The sequence below is a fragment of the Trichosurus vulpecula genome, chromosome 4 (assembly GCF_011100635.1).
Source record: "Trichosurus vulpecula isolate mTriVul1 chromosome 4, mTriVul1.pri, whole genome shotgun sequence".
NCBI lineage: Eukaryota > Metazoa > Chordata > Mammalia > Diprotodontia > Phalangeridae > Trichosurus > Trichosurus vulpecula.
In genome coordinates this window covers 211,944,349-211,965,468 of record NC_050576.1, presented here as the reverse complement: position 1 = coordinate 211,965,468, position 21,120 = coordinate 211,944,349, and the positions used below count along the sequence as shown (strand labels likewise).

Genomic DNA, 21,120 nt, shown 5'->3' with positions numbered 1-21,120 from the left:
ATATATGATGACAAATGTCTTTCCAAATGTTATGTGGTAACCTAGTATCCACACAAGAAAGAGGAAAGGAAGATGTCCATGCAGAAGACTTATATGAAGTAGCTCTTGGCACAGTGGATAGAGCACTGGACCTGGAGTTAGGAAGACCTGAGTTCAGATTTGGCCTCAGACATTTACTAGCTGTGTGACCCTGGGCAAATTACTTAGCCTCTATTTACTTCAGTTTCCTCACCTGTAAAATAGGGATAATACTAACACCTAACTTTCAGAGTTCTTGGGAAGATCAAATGAGATACTATCTGCAAAAAGCACTTTGTGCCAGGCACATAGTCCTTGTCTTCCCTTCCATTTTCTTATATGTCCAAAAGTTTATTAGAGAATCTTCTTTATATCAGGCTTGAGAAAGGGGTGATGGTGGAATGCTGTGGTCTTCCAAATCTGTATTCAGATTTATGCTAGGATATGACTCTTGAGCTATTCCTTTTGAATAGGCAAAGACCTATCTCTGTTAAGATAATAGCAAGGGGAAAAAGTCCTTACTTATGGTAGCTGTGTGAATGTGTGTAAATATATATATATTTATATTATATATATATGTATATATGTATGTGTATATATATGTATACATATACACATATGTATATATATGTATGTATTTTCCAGCCACCCTGAGTAAGAAATGGTAGCACTTAGAGTTAGAAAATTCTAAAAAGCCAAGATCTTTTTGTATCCCTAATAGAGGCATTATCGTCTCAATACAGATGATTCCTATGTATCCAGCTTAGTCTCTCTCCTGAGCTCTTGTCTCACATTGTCAACCTTCTGTTGGAGATTTTAGCCTGCATGTCTTATAGGCATCTAAAACTCAACATGTCTAAATCCACTCATCTTTCTCCATCAAACCTGCTTCTCTCCCAAACTTTTCCTCTCTCTGGTGAGCATACTACTTCTTCAGTTGTTCAGGTTTGCAGCCTTGGACTCAACTTGGACTCAACTCCTCCTCACTCACCTCACATTCAGTTGTTGAATCTTGTCATCTCTTTATGCATCTCATTCTTTCCTTTCATAGCCACCACCACCTTAAGTGAGACCACATGATCTGTTTTTTGGACTGTTGCTGGTGCCTTTGGAGGCTGGATTCTCTTCTGACTCTAGTCCATCTTCCACACAGCTGACGGTTGTTTTCTTGGCTCACTATAATTTTTAGGTTCAAATATAACCTGCTTTGGCATTTAAAGCTTCTCACAACCTTGTCCCTTGCTACTGTTACAGTCTTTCTACACAGTCCTTTTCATGTACTCTGTGGTCCAGCCAAATGATCTACTTGCTGTTTCTCACACATAAGATCATCTCTGATCCCTGAGCCTTTGCACTCATTGTCCATATGCCTGGAATGTCCTCGTACTTCACCTCTGCCTCTTGGAATTGCTGATTTCCTTCAAGATGTAGCTTAAATACCACCTTCTTCCAGTGACTTTTCCAGTTTCCTCTAGCTGCTAGGATCTTCTTTAAGGCTAACTTCTATTTACTATGCATTCTTACTTGTATCTACTATGCATCTGTTTTTTGGGAGGGGGGTATATTCTCATTTGTGTACCTGTTCTCCTCCTATTGGAATGTAAACTCTTTAAGACTTGTATCCCTAGCACTTAGCCTAGTGCCTGGTACATATTAAGTACTTAATGAATGCTTGTTGATTGATTGATCACAGAAAGTAAAAACTCAATAATACATGATGAATCACAGTAGTCATAGTTCAAAGGCCCCCATAACAAATGGGGAACAAAGGAGAAGGATGAGGTAAAAATAGGATTTTAATTGAGAAGTTGGAAAAGGGCTAATAATACTCGGAATAATATCTTCAGAAATACATTTTGCTCTTTGCAGCAACATTTTAAAGTTGTGCCTGCATACTCTCCATTTGTTTGCAAAATCTACTTGAAGTTTTTAGGGAAACCACTTGAAATATTGATAATACTTATTTTTTGAATTGATAAGTTTTGTTTTGACTCAGACAAGCATAAACATATATAGTATAGTTTCATAGAACACAACAGTTAAGCAAAAGCATCAAAGAATATTATAATTGGTAATTATAATTGTAGTAACTAACATTCATCTTTTTTTATACTTTTGAAATTTGGCATTTGCCAGTTATAAAGTAAATGTTTTATTAAAAGAAAAGAAGAATGTATACTTTAAGAACATTGTTGATTATATTTGACCTAAGTTTTGTTGTTGCTTAGTATTGTTTTAATTTAGACAGTTGCATTCTGTGTGTATATTTTATTTTTGGCAGTTTTTTTCATTCTACATCACTTGATACAAATCTTTCTATTACTTTTAATTTCATATTTGTTGTTTTTCATTGTTGTGTTGTTATTCAGTTGTCTTTGATCCCAACTTTTTGTGACCCCATTTGGGGTTTTCTTGGCAAAAATACTGAAGTGGTTTGCCATTTCCTTCTCCAGCTCATCTTACAGATGAGGAATGGAGGCAAACAGGGTTAAGTGACCTGTTCATGGTCATAGCTAGTGAGTGTCTGAGACTGGATTTGAATTAAATAAGAAGAGACTTCCTGACTCTAGACCTGCTGTTCTAATCCATTGTGCCATCTAGTTGCCCCACTGTTTTTTATAGTTTAATAATATTCCATAGTATTCATGTATCATACAAATTTGTTTAGCAACTCCTTAATCTTTATGCACATATTTTGTTACCAACTTCTTGCTATTATAGTACAGATTGGTCTTTTCTTCTTAATAACCTCCTTGTGTTATATGTAAAACCCAGTAGTAGGAAGACTGGGGTCACAGGGATTTACTTTTGTAACTTATACTGTTCCCAATTGTTTCACTATAGATGACATTGATGAAAATGTTCTTGAAGTACATACATCTAAGAAAATTGTTAGTTTATAACAAATTTCTGGTAATAAAGGGAGATTTCACTTTATGTAATGAGTTCATTGGGGCAGCTAGGTAATGCAGTATAGAGTATTGGAAGTGGACTTAGGAGAATTTGTCTTCCTGAGTTAAAATTTAGCTTCAGATACTTTCTAGCTGTGTGACCCTGGACAGGTTACTTAACCCTGTTTGCCTCAGAAACCTGCAAAATGAGCTAGAGAAGGAAATGGTAAACCATTCTAGTATCTTTGCCAAGAAAACCCCAAGTAGGGTTATGAAGAGTCAGACATGTCTGAAAAACGACTGAACAACAATAAAATCAGTTCATTGTAGTAATTTAAAAAAATCTAATTGAGTATATTTGATCAGAATTATTACTCAAATGGATCTATGTTCTCAGTGATTAAGAGTTACCTCCAGTAATGCAGATTGTAGCCTATTCATGTTTTTTCCCATTCTGTATAATTGTTACCCATGCCTTCCCATAAATTGGCTGCCAGGGGTCTAGATATGTTAGAGGTCTTCTGTGTTTTCTCCTGATTTTTCAGGGGTACCAATGGAGCTCTTTGGCTGTTTACCTGCCATCCTTTGTTCTTGCTATGTGATCAGCCTCTTGCTATCATACAATTCTTTGATGATATCTTTCAGAATTCCTTATTGACTATTTATTGAAGCTTCCTCATAGCAACATCTTGTGCTTCTCCATTACCATCTGGATGGTACTCCTTTTAAAATCTTTGGAGTCAGTTGTATATCTATCTAGCAATACCAGCATAATGTCATTAAAAATATAGGTCTTTGCTTTAATGGGAAGCTTGGGGTTAGAAGAATAGTGCTGCAATTACCTGAAGGCATTTAGAAAAGCAAGATCATGACAGGAAAGGAAAATGACCTTGGTTTACCTTTAAGAATATTTTCAAGGAATTTTTCTGATTTCATGGATTACAGCAGTCATTTGTTATATGACTTAGGTAATTCACATAGCTATACTTATACTACTTCTTCAGTACTTAGATAGATAAATGATCGTGCTAATGTGGAATTCTCCCTTTATATGGGCAGATGACACTCCACTTATGTCTTCTTATTATGTATTATTCTTTTCTAAGTTCTCTGTTTCCTCAGGTGTTGGATGGATTAGATGGCTTCTGAGATCCCTTCTAGTACTAGATCAGTGATCCAGTGGTTAATTCTTCATAGATAATCTACTCAGTATGCTAGAGTCTTTTCTTGGGGTCTCTTAAAATTTTGTGGATGCCACTGCATCACTTGGGCTCTCTGTCTGTTGCTCTTCATACCTATCCATATACCTCTGTAGTATGATGCTTTTCATCTCACTTCTTGTGTGCTGACATCATTGTTGGTAATGTGTTGTAGTCCACTCATACATATATGCTACATGCAAATCATCTTTCCTCTGTATATTATGATTTGATTCCCAGTCATATAGCATCATAGGGAAAATATTAATATTAAAAAATGTGCTTTTGCTCAAGGGAGCAGCTTGGGTTCTTCAAAAGTCCCCCACAGTTTCCCAAATGTAATTCAACCAATTTATCTTGTTGTCCATATGCAGTACCTGTCCAAGATATGTGTGTGTATATGTGAGTATGTATATGTATACATCTCTGTATAGACTAAATAGATTGTTTATCCAGTTGGTTCTGTTTTATAATATCGTGATTTCTCATAAAGTCACTAGCTTCCACTTGCTCCAGTCTAATTTTTAAGGTAGTATTTTCTTCTCTCATGACCTAATTAGCAAAAGGGGTGTGGGCCAGGAGCTTTGCACCTAGTAAGTAAAGGGTGTAAGTAAAGGCCCTATTGAATAGGCAAGGAAGAGATTTAATCACATTAATACCACAATACCTTATACCTCCTTCTCCTCCAACCCTTCAGTGTACTCTGTAATCCAATGACAATCAATCATACACATTTATTAAGTGCCTACTATGTGCCAGGCACTGTGCTAAACTGAGGAAACAAAAAGAAGTAAAAGACAGTCCCTGCCCTTAAAGAGCTTACAATTTTGTGGAGACAGCAAGCAAATGTATGCAAACAAGAGTTATACAGGATAAATAGGAAATGATTAATTGAGGGAAGGTGCTAGAATCATAAGGAGGCTTCCAGTAAAAGACAGATTTTAGGTGGGACTTAATGGAAGTCAGGAAAGTCATTAGGTGGAATTGAGGAATGAGAATGTCACAGACATATTACAACATATAGAGAAAATACCTACAGCCAAGCAATAGTGTTTTCTTGGTGGAATAGCTAGGAGGCCAGTATGATTGGATCAAGGAGTATGTGGAAGAGAGTAAGGTATAAGAAGACTGGATTATGAAGGGCTTTGAATGTCAAACATTTTACATTTGCTCCTGGAAGCAATAGGAAGCCTTTGCAGTAGGGAAGTGACATGGTCAAACTTTCACTTTAGGAAAATTACTTTAGTGACCAAATGGAGGATGTATTGGAGGGGTAGAGAGACTAGAGGTAGACAGTTCCACCAGCAGGCTATTGAGAATAGTTCAAGAAGGAGGTAAAAAGATCCTGTATCATAGTAATGGCAATGTCAGAAGAGAGAAGGAACTGTTTGAGAGACAGTGTGAAGGGAAAATCAACAGCCTTGGAAACAGCTTGATTATGAGGGAATGAGAGAATAAGGAAGCCAGGATGACTTCCAGGTTGTGAGCTTGAGGGACTGGGAGGATGGTGTTGCCCTTTTGTTGTTGTTGTTCTTTGTTCTTGAGGAGGACCAAAATGACACCACTTTGCTAGGGTCAGGTTTCAGTGTGTCCGACTGTGGCTGATCAGACCAATATGAGTTTGGGATGCTCTACCACAGGTTGGGCACAAATAGTCCATGTGAACATTTGGGGTGTGTACTCTAAATTTGTGCATCCTGTGCATCCTGTTTCCTTTGAGCTGTTTCAATTTTGCCTGGCTCATAGAGCACAGCACCTTCTCTGATGTGGCTATGCCATGCTGAATTGTCCTGTGCGAGTGTCTCCCATGTCTCACAATCAGTCGCAAAGTTCTTTTTTTTAAAACATAATTATTTATTTAATATTTTTAATTTTCAGCATTGATTTTCACAAGAGTTTGAATTACAAATTTCCTCCTCATTTCTACCCTCCCCCCAACTCCAAGATGGCATATATTCTGATTGCCCTGTTCCCCAGTCAGCCCTCCCTTCTGTCACCCCACTGCCCCCCATCCCCTTTTCCCTTACTTTCTTGTAGGGCAAGATAGATTTCTATACCCCATTGCCTGTATATCTTATTTCCTAGTTGCATGCAAAAACTTTTTGTTTTTGAACATCTGCTTTTAAAACTTTGAGTTCCAAATTCTCTCCCCTCTTCCCTCCCCACCCTCCCTCCCTAAGAAGGCAAGCAATTCAACATAGGCCACATATGTATCATTATGCAAAACCCTTCCAGAATACTCATGTTGTGAAAGACTAACTATATTTTGCTCCTTCCTATCCTATCCCCCTTTATCCAATTTTTGCCCCTGACCCTGTCCCTTTTCAAAAGTGTTTGCTTTTGATTACCTCCTCCCCCTATCTGCCCTCCCTTCTATCGTCCCCCCTTTTTATCTCCTTCCTCCTTCTTTCCTGTGGGGTAAGATGCCCAATTGAGTGTGTATGTTATTCCCTCCTCAGGTCAAATCCGATGAGATCCAGATTCACTCATTCCCCCTCACCTGTACCCCATTCTATCTCTCCCTTTCTCCCTCTCTCAGTATATCCCTCTCTCATCCCTTAATTTGATTTTATTTTTTTAGATATCCCTTCGTATTCAACTATTCCCTAATACTGAGGTCTCATGAATTATACACACCATCTTTCCATGTAGGAATGTAAACAAAACAGTTCAAATTTAGTAAGTCCCTTATGATTTCTCTTTCTTGCTTACCTTTTCATGCTTCTCTTGATTCTTGTGTTTGAAAGTCAAATTTTCTATTCAGCTTTGGTCTTTTCACTGAGAAAGCTTGAAAGTCTTCTATTTTATTGAAAATCCATATTTTGCCTTGGAGCATGATACCCAGTTTTGCTGGGTAGGTGATTCTTGGTTTTAATCCTAGCTTCATTGACCTCTGGAATATCATATTCCAAACCCTTGGATCCCTTAATGTAGAAGCTGCTAGATCTTGTATTATCCTGATTGTGTTTCCACAGTACTCAAATTGTTTCTTTCTGGCTGTTTGAAGTATTTTCTCCTTGATCTAGGAGCTCTGGAATTTGGCTATAATATTCCTAGGAGTTTTCTTTTTGGGATCTTTGTCAGGAGGTGATTGGTGGATTCTTTCAATTTCAATTTTACCCTCTGGCTCTAGAATATCAGGGCAGTTCTCCTTGATAATTTCTTGAAAGGTGATACCTAGGCTCTTTTTTTTGATCATGGCTTTCAGGTAGTCCAATAATTTTTAAATTCTCTCTCCTGGATCTATTTTCCGGGTCAATAGTTTTTCCAATAAGATATTTCACATTGTCTTCCATTTTTTCATTCCTTTGGTTCTGTTTTATAATATCTTGATTTCTCATAAAGTCACTAGCTTCCACTTGCTCCAATCTAATTTTTAAGGTAGTATTTTCTTCAGTGGTCTTTTGGACCTCCTTTTCCATTTGGCTAATTCTGCCTTTCAAGGCATTCTTCTCCTCATTGGCTTTTTGGAGCTCTTTTGCCATTTGAGTTAGTCTATTTTTTAAGGTGTTATTTTCTTCAGCATTTTTTTTTGGGTCTCCTTTAGCAAGTGATTGACTTGTTTTTCATGGTTTTCTTGCATCGCTCTCATTTCTCTTCCCAATTTTTCCTCTACTTCTCTAACTTGCTTTTCCAAATCCTTTTTGAGCTCTTCCATGGCCTGAGACCAGTTCATGTTTTTCTTGGAGGCTTTTGATGTAGGCTTTTTGACTTTGTTGACTTCTTCTGGCTGTATGTTTTGGTCTTCTTTGTCACCAAAGAAAGATTCCAGGGTCCGAGTCTGAATCTGAGTCCGTTTTCACTGCCTGGCCATGTTCCCAGCCAACTACTTGACCCTTGAGCTTTTTGTCAGAGTATGACTGCTTGTAGAGTAGAGAGTACTTTGTCCCAAGCTTGAGTAGCTGTGCTGTTGTTTTCAGAGCTATTTCTACACAGCAAGCTCTGCCACATCAGTGCTCCTTCTCCCCCAAGAACTGCCAACCTGGATCGCAACTCAGATCTAAGCAGGCTCTGCACTCCTGCTCTGATTCACCACTTAATTCCTCCCACCAGGTGGTTCTGGGGCAGGAAGCGACTGCAGCTGTAGTTCTGTAGCTGTACCACCCCTGCTGCCCCTGGGGCAGTGGCCGAACTGAGAACTCCTTTCACTCTGTCCCCTGTAGCTTTTCCCACTAACCTTCTCAGTTGTCTTTGGTGTTTGTGGGTTGAGAAGTCTGGTAACTGCCACAGCTCACTGATTCAGGCCACTAGGGCCTTTTCCGCCCGGCTCACAGTCTGGTTGATCTGGGCATGGCTCATCCTGGGCTCTGCTCCCCTCCGCTCCCAGCTTGGTGCGATAGACCTTACTCAGCGATCATCCAGGCTGTCCTGGGCTGGAGCCCTGCTTCCCTCTGCTATTTCATGGGTTCTGCAGCTCTAGAATTTGTTCAGAGCCATTTTTATAGGTGTTTGGAGGGTCCTGGGGGAGAGCTTTAGGCAAGCCCCTGCTTTCCAGCTGCCATCTTGGCTCTGCCCCCCAGTTCCAAAGTTCTTAAGAGAGACCTTGAGAGTATACTTGTATTGCTTCTTTTGATCACCATGTGAATGCTTGCCCTGTGTGAGTCTTTATGAAATAGTCTTTCTAGAAAGCTTATGTTTTTCATTTGAACAACGTGGCCAGCCCGTCACAGTTGGGCTCTCTGAAGCAGAATTTGAATGCTTGGCAGTTAAGTTCATTTGAGGACCTCAGTGTCTGGTACCTTAGCCTGCAAGGTGATCTTCAGAATCTTCCTAAGACAATTCAAATGGAAATGATTCACTTTTTTGGCATGGCACTGATATACTGTCCAGGTTTCACAGGCATATAACAATGGGGTCTGCACAATGGCTGCGTAGACCTTCAGTCAGTCAGTCTAATATGTCTTCTTTCCCATACTTTCCTTTGGAGCCTCCCAAACACTGAGCTAGCTCTGGCAATGTGTGCATCAACCTCATTATCAATGTGTACAACCCTGGAAAGTACACTACCAAGGTAAATGAACTTATCCACAGCATTCAGAACTTCTCCATTTGATGTAACTGATGGCATTTTGGGAATGGTATGATGAATGGCAGAAAGTGGTGACACCCTTCCCTGTAAGAATCTGTGAGTGCAGTTCCTGAATAATGGTGTTGATAAGAGGATAGATGGCCATTTTATGGCGTGTGTGTGTGTATGTGTGTGTGTGCGCATGAGTGTAATGCTATATTATGACATCTGGATGGGGCAAAGCACTCAAGTGTAGGCTCAAGAATTTTGGCCCACCTAAGCCTGAGTTCCCCTCTAAAACTCTAACCCCACTTTATGGTCCTGAGCTACTCAAGTCTTTATATATATCTGATATGAGTCCCTGCAGGTCTTCTGGGGATAAGGCCATTGTAACTATAGGACTGTGGGAGGTAGGGGTGGGATTGGGATTGGAGGTCATATGCCCAAGTCATTGTGGCCTAGAAAAGGAGGTGAGTTCTGCTAAATATATAGAAACCAAATTATTATTTTTTTTTAAATTAAATTTTTTTTTTCAGTCATCAAGCATTTATTTTTTTTCCCTCATACCTCAAAGGAAAAAAGAAGAAAAACAAAACTCTTGTAACATAAATGTAGTCAAACAAAATCAATTCCCATATTGACCATGTCAAAAAATATGTGTTTTGTTCTTCACATTCATCTATCACCTCTCCATCAGGAGATGGATACCATTCTTCTCATTGGAAAAAGTATTGGTGTTCACCTTGGGATAGGTTGCATGTAACAGAGTTATGACCTTTTAGTCATACTACAAATGAATTTGACCCATGATCAGGATTGATGACTGTCTTAGAAATGTTATTACCTGCACTGTGGTTTCAGTCTTCTTGATGCTGGACCTTTGGGAGACACTATGAATGGCAAAGATTTAGAACTCTGCATGCCTGTATAACTTTTTTTTTTTGGAGGGGAGAAGGCAAGGCAAAATTGGGGTTAAGTGACTTGCCCAAGGTCACACAGCTATTAAGTGTGGCAAGTGTCTGAGGCCGGATTTGAACACTGGTTCTCCTGACTCCAGGGCTGGTGCTCTACTCACTGCGCCACCTAGCTGCCCCCTGTATAACTTTCTTTGCTCATATCCACTCCCCCATTGTGAGGCTTCCAGGGATCAGACCAATCAGAACCAATCTGTCACTCTCCAAAATAGGCTAAACTTGGGTTTTCATTAGTAAAGGAGGGAGGGATCTGTGCTCTAATGGGGGTCAAGTGTTAAACCTACTTTAATTTTTTTCCCCCTGACTGTTGCCCATCAAATAAACTTGATTGTTAAGACCTGAGTTATTTTGCTTTTGAAATGGGAAGACAAATCCTGGGGTTTTTGGTCCTTGTTCTCCTTCATATTTGGTCAACTGGGCACTATATTTCTTTAGGGAACAATTATATTTCTTGCTATCTTTTCTTTTTGTTGTCTTTGCTTCTTTTCTGCACTAATCTCTTTTTTTAGGGTTATCCGTTGCCAGGCTTCCTGCTTCTCTGAAGTCAGGGTTATATAGTAACAACTAAAAAGTTATGAAATCCCATAATATTTGTAAAGTATTTAGTACAGTTCCTGGCACATAGTAGATGCTGCATAAATGTTGGTGATGATGATGATGATGACTCTATTTTACATGTTTTTTCCCAATAGGATTTTTGTCCCTGAGTCATGGCAGACAGAAGACCTGAAAAATCATGTGAACAAGCATGTGAATCTCTTAAAAGGCAGGACTATGAAGTGGCAGTGAGACATTGCACAGAGGCCCTCCTTTCCCTTGGCCAGTGTTCCTTGGCAAACTTCACAGAGACATGCCCATCAGAAATAGAACGCATAAAAATTGAGAGTCTTCTATATAGAATTGCCTCATTCTTACAACTTGTGAGTAAATGTTAACAATTGCAGTGTCCATTTGTAGCCATTAATATAATGGATCATGTGAAAAAAACAACTGGGCCTTCTTAATGAATTATGATCTGTAGTTGGCACATCACATGGCTCAGGAGATATGTGAATTGGTTGATACAACAATTACTAGTTGGTAAATATTTTTTTTCCAAGTCGCATTTTTGAACCTTGACTATTACTATGGAACCTTTAAAAATATTGATATAATAACTGTAATATTTATTATTGAGAGCACAATAGCTCTCAATAGTAGGTGCTGCATAAATGTTGGTGATGATGATGATGTCTCCATTTTGTATGTGACTAGTTATGATTAATAATGTAAATAGCATATATGATACTTTATAATTTGCAAGGCACCTTAAAATATAATTCCCTTTTTCCTTACAACAACTGTGGGAAGTAGATGCTATTATTGTCTTCATTTTACAGAGGAGGAAACAGAGAACTTAAGTGACATGGCCTAGTTAGTAAATGTCTGAGGCCAGTTTTGAACCCAGGTCTTTGATTCCACAAGCAGTGCTCTGTTCACCGTGCTATCTAGCAGCCTCTATGTCATTTAGCTGTTTCCCATGAAGATTATTTGCAACATTAAACTTTAAAGCATAAAATTTTACTTCCTTTGCTGAAACCTATGAAACAAAATATTATTTCTTTAAAATTTTAAAATAATGCAGTTTTATATTTTTTGCTTTACAGAAGAACTATGGACAAGCTGATGAAGACTGCAGGCATGGTATGTTTAAAATAAAAACTTTCCAGAATTCTTGATTGAATGAAAAAAGCAATTATTAAGTGTTTACCATGTGCCCGACCTTATGCTATGTGCTAGAGATACAAATAGTAAAAAACAAGAACTAGTTCCTCCCCTCAAGATCTTATGTTTTATTAAAGGAAGACAGCACATTGCTTCCAGTGACCAGGAAACTATTATTCTGGGGTGGTAGAAAAGGTGGGGAGATGGGCATACTGTGGGTAGGCAGAGGTCGAAGTAGATAGCCTTGGTAGGCTATGAAGTTGAGGGATAGTCTGGTATCAGTAGTGGCTAAGTGAGCTGGTTTCTAAACTGTAACCAAACCACTGGGTTGGATCGTAGAGCAAGAGCTGCAAGAATGAATTGATTAATTTCCCTAATGCTTGGGGCATCAGATTCAGGAAGAGCTGAGTATAGAAATATAGATCTCAAATCTTGGTGTGAAGGGTGTTGTTCTAGGTGGAAAGGAGCAGGTCAGTAGTAGCATGCAAGTGGAGAGATGGTCTGGTTGGTTTGTTTAATGGCGTGTTGATTAGATTTAGCAGTGTCATTTTCTTTTTTTCTTTCTTTTACAAATTTCAAAAGCTATTGAAATAGAAAAAAAAAGACTTTTTTCCTTTGGTCTCTGGTGACTCTCTTGGAAGGCGACTTTTATGCTTTATGTGAGATGTATACACCTAATTCTTGTTCCTATTGAATGGGGGATTTTGATCAGAGCCAAATTTTTATTTAAGTGCATATGCTGTCTAGATGTAATTAAACTGGATGGAAAGGATATGCCAACTCCACCTGAAAATGTCATTTTCCTATTTTAAAATGTGCCTGGCAGAGAGATGAGTTTAAAATTTGGCCTCATTCTCTATTCTTTTATGCTGTCAGGAGTTTGAAACTAACAAGATTCTTGCTCTTTGAGTACTGAGAGGATGGGAATACTTTTCCTTTTGCTTCATTGCTAACTCACAAAAATGAATTTAGGCCTGAAAGTGAGCTAATAACATACACCTATCACAGGATTTTTGTCTAGGTTCAGGGCTATGCCTCATTTGTCTAGCATCATCAAGGAATTTTGCATAAGAGAATTTTCTATGTAACCTCTTGTACCAATGCAACAAAACATTTTATTGAATGCCAAGGGACTAGCTGTGCATCTATAGAAGGCATAGGGCCAATTGGTAGACTTTTTGTGGAAGATGGGAAGGGTAATGGCATTTCTATTGGTTCTTGACCCTAGCCTTGTGCCCCAGAGAATGAGAACTAGTAGTAATGAAGTTGGGGACAGAGTGGAGATTACTCCTGTGCTGACTCCTTTTACCCATGTTGGCCTTATCCTGGGATTGGGACCAGGAGGATAAATTTGGACAGGGTGGTGTTGCCTTCCCAATCAATCAATAAACATGTAGTTAAGCTTAAGAGGCAAGAGATGATCCCTGCCCTAGGGAAGCTTACAATCTAAAGAGGGAAGACTATATACCAATAAGTATTTACAAAACAGGCTTTGAGCCAGAAAAATAAGAAATAGTTAAAAGAAGGAAAGCACTAGAATTAAGAGGGGTTAGGGAAGGCTTCTTGTCGAAGGTGAGATTTTAGTAGTAGGTGGGATTAAAGGAAGCCAGGGAGGTCAGTAGTTAAAGCCAAGGAAGGACAGTATTCCAGGCATGTGGTACAGCCAGAGAAAATGCCTGGAGTGGTGAAAGTGGTGAGTCTCTTGTTGGTGGAACAGCCAGGAGGCTAGTGTTACTGGATCAAAAAATACATATTGGGGAGTAAGATGTAAGAATTCTTGAAAAAGTAGGAGGGAGCCAGGTTATGAAGGGCTTTGAATGCCAAATGGCATTTTGTATTTGCTCCTGAAGGTAATAGGAAATCACTGGAGTTTATTGAGTAGCAGAGTAACATGGTTAGACTTGTCCTTTAGGAAAATCACTTTACTGGCTCAAGGAAGGATAAAGGTGAGGAGAGACTTGAAGTAGGAAGTTCCATCAGGACACCGTTGCAGTAATCAAGGTGTGAGGTGATGAGGGCCTGCATTGTAGTGCACAGAGAGGCAGTGGTGGAGGAGAGAACTGGTTGTATTTAAGAGATGTTACAAAGGTGAAATTGACAGGTATTGGCAACAGCTTGGATATGGTGGGGTGAGAGAATGAGGAAACGAGGGTGACTCCTAGGTTTTGAGCTTGAGGGACAGGGAGGATGATGTTGCCCTCTGTAGTCATAGGAGGTGGGGAGGGTTTAGGAGGAAAGATAATAATTTCTGTTTTGGACATGTTGAGATGTCTAATGGACTTTCAGAAGTACTGAAAGGTAGTTGGAGGTGCAAGATTGGAAGGCAGCAGGGAGTTGGGGACAGGAAAGGTACATTTGAGAATCATTAGCATAGAGACAGTAATTAAATCCATGGGAGCTGATGAGATCATGAAGTGAAGTATAGTAGAGGGAGAACAGAAGAGGCCCCAGAACTGAATCCTGAAGGACACTTAGGGTTAGAGGGCATGGTCTGGAAGAGGATCTAGCAAAGCAGACAGAGGACAAGTGATCAGATAGGTAGGAGGAGAACCAGGAGAGGGTGTTAAGGCTGTTAAGGGGTCCCCTGAACTTGTCTTTTTTAATTGCCATATTTTCCAGAAATACTGGACCCAGGGCATGCAGGAGGCTCTGAATGTATCAAAGACAGCTCCCCCAGCTGACATAATTTGTTGTTTGCACCCCAAGCTAGATTTCACTTGTGTCCTTGGGAGGCAAGACAGGTGCCAGCCAGTCTGTGCCAGGCTGGGAAAAATGCTTGTGCAGCTGGGGTCCTTTGCAGATAAAGCTTCTTCATAGGCTAGTGATTCCCAAGGGAAAACAATGACTTTTGCTCACCTTGCTCCTCCCCTTTGGGAGGGGTTACTGTACCATTGCCCTCTCATACCATGCCCCTTCCTGTTTTCTCCTCCTTTTGTTATATTGTCATAAATATGCAAACTTCTCTAAGGACTGTGAACTCTTTGGGTTCCACATGCAAGTTCATTTCTCTTGTAATAAATCTGGTTTTCACACAAAGTCTTGTGATGTGATCACCAGTTGACAAAATGATGTCTTGCAAATCTACAGAGAAGAAAGGATCCAAGAGGAGAGTGTTCAGCAGTGAGATTTTATGGAGATTATTGTTGAGTAGCCCTCTTGAACCCTGATTAAGGAAATACCATGATAAGAGGAAAGAAGGAATGATAACTCATTGATCTATGCCTCTTTCCTCCCCTGGTCTCCACCAATTACCTTGTATTCTGATTCTATAAAATCTAAAGGAGTTATCCGGAGTCCATGCTCCTCAAATCCACTCAGTCTTCTAGTTTAAGAACTGGGGTTTAGACAACTAGGTGTCTGCTGGATGCAGGAAGTCTAGTGAATATTGATACCAGGTGATTCCACTCAGGTTAGGCATGTTAGTCAGTTGTTAACCATTGGCTCTCTGAGGGAAAAAAGGTATGCAAAACACACTTTTGAGTTTAATCTGCATTTTTAACATTTTCTCCATCACTTTCTTAAATCTGGGTAATCAATGAAACAATAAATCAAGCCCTGATTTATAGCATTGGCCTATTTCTGAGGTATAAATTTAATGGAAAAATTAAAAAATCTATGCTGGTGAGTCAGTTCAAGATGGCTCCAGCACACCCCTGCATGTAACACAGTGGAAGTGGGAGGTTTTGAGGGGAGCTATCACCACATGGGGTTCAAAGACTTTGTCCAGATAAAAGTGGGAGGATGGCTGGTAGTACCTGCATATTTCTCTTATAGTTATAAATTAGCCTGAATCTACAATGGGTATGGATTTGTTGGGGTTGGAAGTCATTCAGGTTCAGGCTGTTGTTTGGTCAGCACAGTAATACCCTAAAGAAATTTGGGACCTTTACCCACTCGGTCAGAAAGTGCGGCTTTGTCCTCCCAGGGGTGGATGTACCTATGTAAGACAGTTGGTAGCTAAAGAGCAAGGAAATAAGGGCTAAATGGTAGATCAGGGGTAAGGGAGATGCCATCATAGACCTAGGGACAAATTGCAAGAAAAAGTATTATAAACCCTTAGCATCTTCTTCTGTGTGTTTTGCAAATGTTTTGGAGCAGAATTGCCACTTAAGTACTTCTGGTTCTAATACATGCCTTTTTGTTCCTAAAAACTTCTACTCTTATCTGCCCTTGGCTTAGTTTCCATTACGTCCTTCCAATCTGGGGGCTTCAATGGTTTTTTGCTTGGGTGGCCTGTGAGACTGTCCTGTGTGAGGGGGAGGGAGTGGGTTATCATTTCTGTAGACTCTTTAGCTAGTGCTGTGGCCTGCATTGGCTGGTTGGGAACATGGAGACTCAAGCCTGGAACATTGAGACACCCCACCCCAGTGAGGGCAGGATTAGTGGAAGAACTTTTATGTATTCATGTTGGTCATGTCAGCATTCATCAGTGCTAGAATACTCCTTCAGCTAAAAATGAAATAGCACAATAATACTGTGGACAGACTCCTTTCTTATGTTTCTTCCATCTTCATTTTCTCTGATCAGAGGACCTACTTTTTGCTTCTAGAACCATGAAAAATTGGGCTTAATCTCATAACATCATCTCTTTGTATTTAGTAAAAAAGTTTTTCGTTTGTTTTGTTTTTACTTTTTGCCTCATTGATTCAGTCTAACCAAAATCCTAACCTTTTATTTGGGGACAGGTTGCTATGCAACACCAGGCCAAGTCCTTCATTTTATATATGTAGCAACTAATGTCTGTCCTACAGGTTAAGTGACTTATCCAAGTTTATATAGTCATATAGCAGCAACGTAAAGATAGCTCTTCATTATTTATTGTGCTGTGCTGTATTATGGTGATGGCAAGGGGTATTAAAGTGGGTAGGCCTGTTTTATCACTAAAGTAAAGAGGTCAAAAGAAGTAATGCTTTGAATTTTTGTGTTTGTTTAAAAAAATATTTATTTCTTCTTTGTGATTTCTTGCTGTTACAAGTATACTCTTTCTCCGCTTATCTTCTGTGGATAGAGTATCAGGCCTGGAATCAGGAAGACCTGAATTCAAATCCAGCCTCAGTTACCTACTAGCTGTGTCATCCCGGGGAGGTCACTCAACCCTATTTTCTTGTTTCCTTATCTGTAAAATGAGCTGGAGAAGGAAATTGCAAATCACTCCAGTATCTTTGCCAAGAAAACCCCAAATGGGGTGAGGAAGAGTTGGACATAAGTAAAGCAATGAACAACAACAAAAATGCAATCATATTTTGCTATCTAGATATGTGTTCCTTACTTTGTTTTTCTTTCATTTAACCTTTTATTTTTTCTCAGTTACATGTAAAAAGAATGTAAAATATTCATTTTAACTTCGAAAAAAATTTGAATTCTAAATTTTCTCCCAATGTCCTTCTACTCCTTCCCCCTTCATTGAGAAGGCAAGCAGTTTAATATAGGTTATACATGTGTCGTCATACAAAACATTTCCATATTAGTTATGCTGTAGAAAAAAAAAACCAGAGGGTCCCACCCCTCCAAAAAAAAAACCTGAAGAAAAATAAAGTAAAAAAAAAGTATGCCTTGATCTGGTTTTAGACTCCGTCAGTTTTTTCTTTGGAAGTCAGTAGCATTTTTCATCATGAGTCCTTCAGAATTGTCTTAGATCATTGTATTGCTAAGACTAGCTAAATCATTCACAGTTGATCATCGTACAGTACTGTTGTTACTGTGTACAGTGTTCTCTTGATTCTGCTCTTTCACTTTGCCTCAGTTCATGTAAGTCTTTTAAGTTTTTCTGAAAGCATCCTGTTAAGTCATTCCTTATAGCCCAGTAGTATTCCATCACAGTCATATACCACAGCTTATCTCTTTTGCATGACCATGGATCTCATTAAGAAGGTGCTGTGATGTTCTGCAGCTTGATACTGTCAGCAATATCATCTGCAAACTAGGAGCATTTTCCAATATTCTCAGCCAATGGGAAATCCTCTTTGTATTTGGACTTTGTAGGCAGAACATCCTTTGTGACACTGATGAACACCTTTAGTAAGCATTCATCACTTTGTTGGATGGCTTATTTGATTTTGATATATAATAGATCATTGAACAGTTGTTTCCATTATTGAATCTGTCATGTAATCTTAGATCTTAACAAATGTGTTTACAACAACTTGTTTGAAGAGAACCTTTAAAACTCCAACTTTTTTCTTCCTACCTCACAAAGTTGTGAAGAAAGGGCTTTGCAAATGTTTGTGTGCTATATAAATATGAATTATTCCTTATTGCTACAGTTACTGATATCACCACAGAGTCAGATTGTTTTTTGTTATTGGCAAGTAGTTAACACAGTGTAATCTTATATTCTCTACAACTTTCCATTTGTGTGACTATGAAAATCTGGTCTGCTGTAGTTTATGACAGAAGTGTCAAACATGCAGCCTGTAACTCTTCTGAGTATAGCCTCAACTAGATGAAAATGTAATTTGGATCTATTTCGCAAACATAAATAAAATGACATTAAAACAAATAACATTACCTTTAAAAACTAAGTCAACATGTAGCCCTCAGGAATCCTTACCTACCACGAATTAGTGGTTCCATTTCTATTTGAATTTCTGAAAACTTGCCAGTTCTATTATTTTTCAAGTATAGTCTTTTTTTCCTGTCATCTTTTCCATCCTTTTAGAATCTTCCCCAATTTGTGATAACCTAAAAATCCCCAAGTGCCTTTAAAATTGTATCACCTACCTCATGGTACACGTTTCCTTTGGTCTGTTTTTGACTTAATCTTAAATTGTGTAGCTACTTGCTTACATAATAAATTAGATAATGAATTTGTGAGGTCAAATTTAGTGTTTCTCTTGTCATTGCCACTGAGAATAGCCATAGATACATTGGTGAATTTTTTTCTGTTTCATATCTATTTGTTATTTTTTCCAGTTTTCTTTTAACCAATGATTTTGAGATGATCTTTGCTTAGCCTCATGCAGTGCTTTCTGTAGACATACCATTCCCCTTTCTTCTTTTTCCTGTAAGGTGTGGTGACATTGCTCTTTATCTTTTGTTTTTCTACTCCATGATATTTTGCAAATGATCTTGTATTCTAAAACATAGTTTTCCTAGGCTGCCATGTCTCTGTACTTCTAAGAGATTAAGTTTTTGGTGGTTGAAGTGGTTTCTTGGTTCTTTTGGTTCCCTTGTTAGGACAACTGTTTTGTATACCTATTTACTGTCAGTTAAACTTTTTTTGAAAAATAGTGACAATCATTATCTTTACTTTTATTCATTTCTCACTAAAAGAAATCAATGGCTTGCTCATTGCTTGAACTATTATTATGGTATACTGGGGCTTCTCATTTTTATCTTTCCAATTCAGTTTTTTTTTTTTGTTGCTTGTTTTAACCATTTGATAATACTCCATTTTGGAATGATTCCTACATTGATAATCATTGCTTCCTGTTTGTTAAAATAGAGGTAGTTTTATTCTTGTTAGGTTCAGTGCTCGACATGTGTAGTGCTTTTTTCTGTCAGGGCCAGGACTTTTTACATTTCTTTGATGCATTTGAAACCCTTATGTAATCCTTAATTCCTTTCTCTTCCAGTTAGCAGTTGTTTTAGAATTGTAGTAGAACCTTATAGTTTGAAAGGACCTCCAAGGATATTAGGTCAAACTTATACTTGGACAATTATTCTCTTCTACAGCAGACTCAACAAATGGTTTCTAACCTTTGTTTGAAGATCTCCAGTGAGAAGGAACCCACTACTTTTCTAGGCAGCTCACACTACTTCTAGTTTTTTGCCTCTTTGAAACTTCTCCTCCTTGCTACTAGTTCTGCCCTTTTTGGCTAGGCAGGACAAGTCTAATTTCTCTTCTACCTTATAGCCCTACAAATATTTGAAGACAATTGTCCTGCCCCCTAGTCTTTTCATGTAAACATTCTCTGTCGCTTTTCACAGCTTCCTGTGTGTCTCAAGGTCCTTCATTATCTGGGTTTTCCAGTCTAACAATTTTCTTTATAAAATATGGCTAGAATGGAATACCATATTCCACATATGGGCTTTCTGGGACAGAACACAATGATCCAATTATTTCTCTAATTTTAGGTGCTATGTCTCTAATAATGACGATGATAGTGATGTTGACGACGATGTTAGCATTTGTAAAATTCTTTTAAGGTTTGCAAAGCAGAGTACCTATGTTATTCCATTTGATAGTATAAGGATCATGTTAGCTCTCTTGGCTGCCATATTTCACTGTTGATTCAGGGAACTTGAAAATCAAATGAAATAATATGTTGGTTTTGAAAACTGTGAAGTGTTATACAGCTAGTTCCCAATTAATACAGTAAACCCTGTGAAGTGGTTGGTTGCATTATTTGTATTCACCTGGCATATGATAAAGTTCTGGGCCTGAAGTCAGGGAGACCTGAATTCAGATTTGGCCTCAGACACTTACTAGCTGTGTGACCCTGGGCAAGTCACTGAACTTCTGTTTCCCTCAGCATCCTTAACTGTGAAATGGGGATAATAATAACATCTACCTTACAGGGATGTTGTGAGGAACAACTGAGACAGTATTTGTTCAAAAGCACCGTTCTTGGTATATAATAGGCACTATAGCAGTGCTTGCCCCTCAAGTCTCCATCCCTATTGGAAAAGAACCAGTGACCAAATTCACATAATTATATCTTGAAATAGTGTGAATTAGAATACATGGGACCACTTAATTAGATTTCTCTTGTACTATTTAAGGACCTAGATATATAAACATTAGTTGTTGTTGATGCTCCTGCTTCTAATTATTCCACTAAAATGCACTAATCTTTTTTTCAAGTGAGCTGTTATCTAACCGTGCCTAACCTATTTTGTATTTGTAAAATTGATTTTTTGAAGCCAAGTATAAAATTTTATCCCTATTAATTTCATCTTATTAGATCTGGCCAGGTGTTTTAGCTTTCCGAGATCTTTTTGAATCCTGTCAGCCAATGTGTTATCCTTCTCAGCTTCCCACCTGTAGGTTTTATAGTTATGCTATCTAAACTACTTTTTATCTAAGAATAAGCTATTGATGAAGCTGTTAATTAGCACAGGGTCCTCGGGTCACTTCAGTAGAAGGGAGAAAGTTTGTAGTGCAGTGGAAAGAGCACTGAATTTGTCTTTGGATAACCTATATACAAATCCTACTTCTGCTTTTATTCCTTTTAGGCTTTCTCATATATTAAATGAAGAGGTTTGGACCATATTACTTCTGTGGTCCCCTCCAGCTCTAAATTTATGATCACAGCTGTGATCCCTGCAAGTTGACGTCAAATGATCGAAGACTATTCTGTTAGCCTGGTTTTTCAACCAGTTCC

The 21,120-nt window shown here is 38.6% G+C and overlaps 1 protein-coding gene across 3 annotated transcripts in view; it reads left to right on the top strand.

The window, feature by feature from the left end:
- Nucleotides 1-21,120, top strand: part of HELZ (helicase with zinc finger) — a 287,790-nt gene that overhangs the window by 53,576 nt on the left and 213,094 nt on the right. For all 3 annotated transcript variants that reach the window (XM_036756959.1, XM_036756961.1, XM_036756960.1), the window contains exons 2-3: nt 10,783-11,010; nt 11,737-11,773. In XM_036756959.1, the coding sequence (XP_036612854.1) occupies nt 10,801-11,010; nt 11,737-11,773 (247 nt within the window). In that variant the 5' untranslated portion in view covers nt 10,783-10,800. The remainder of the gene's footprint in view (nt 1-10,782; nt 11,011-11,736; nt 11,774-21,120) is intronic.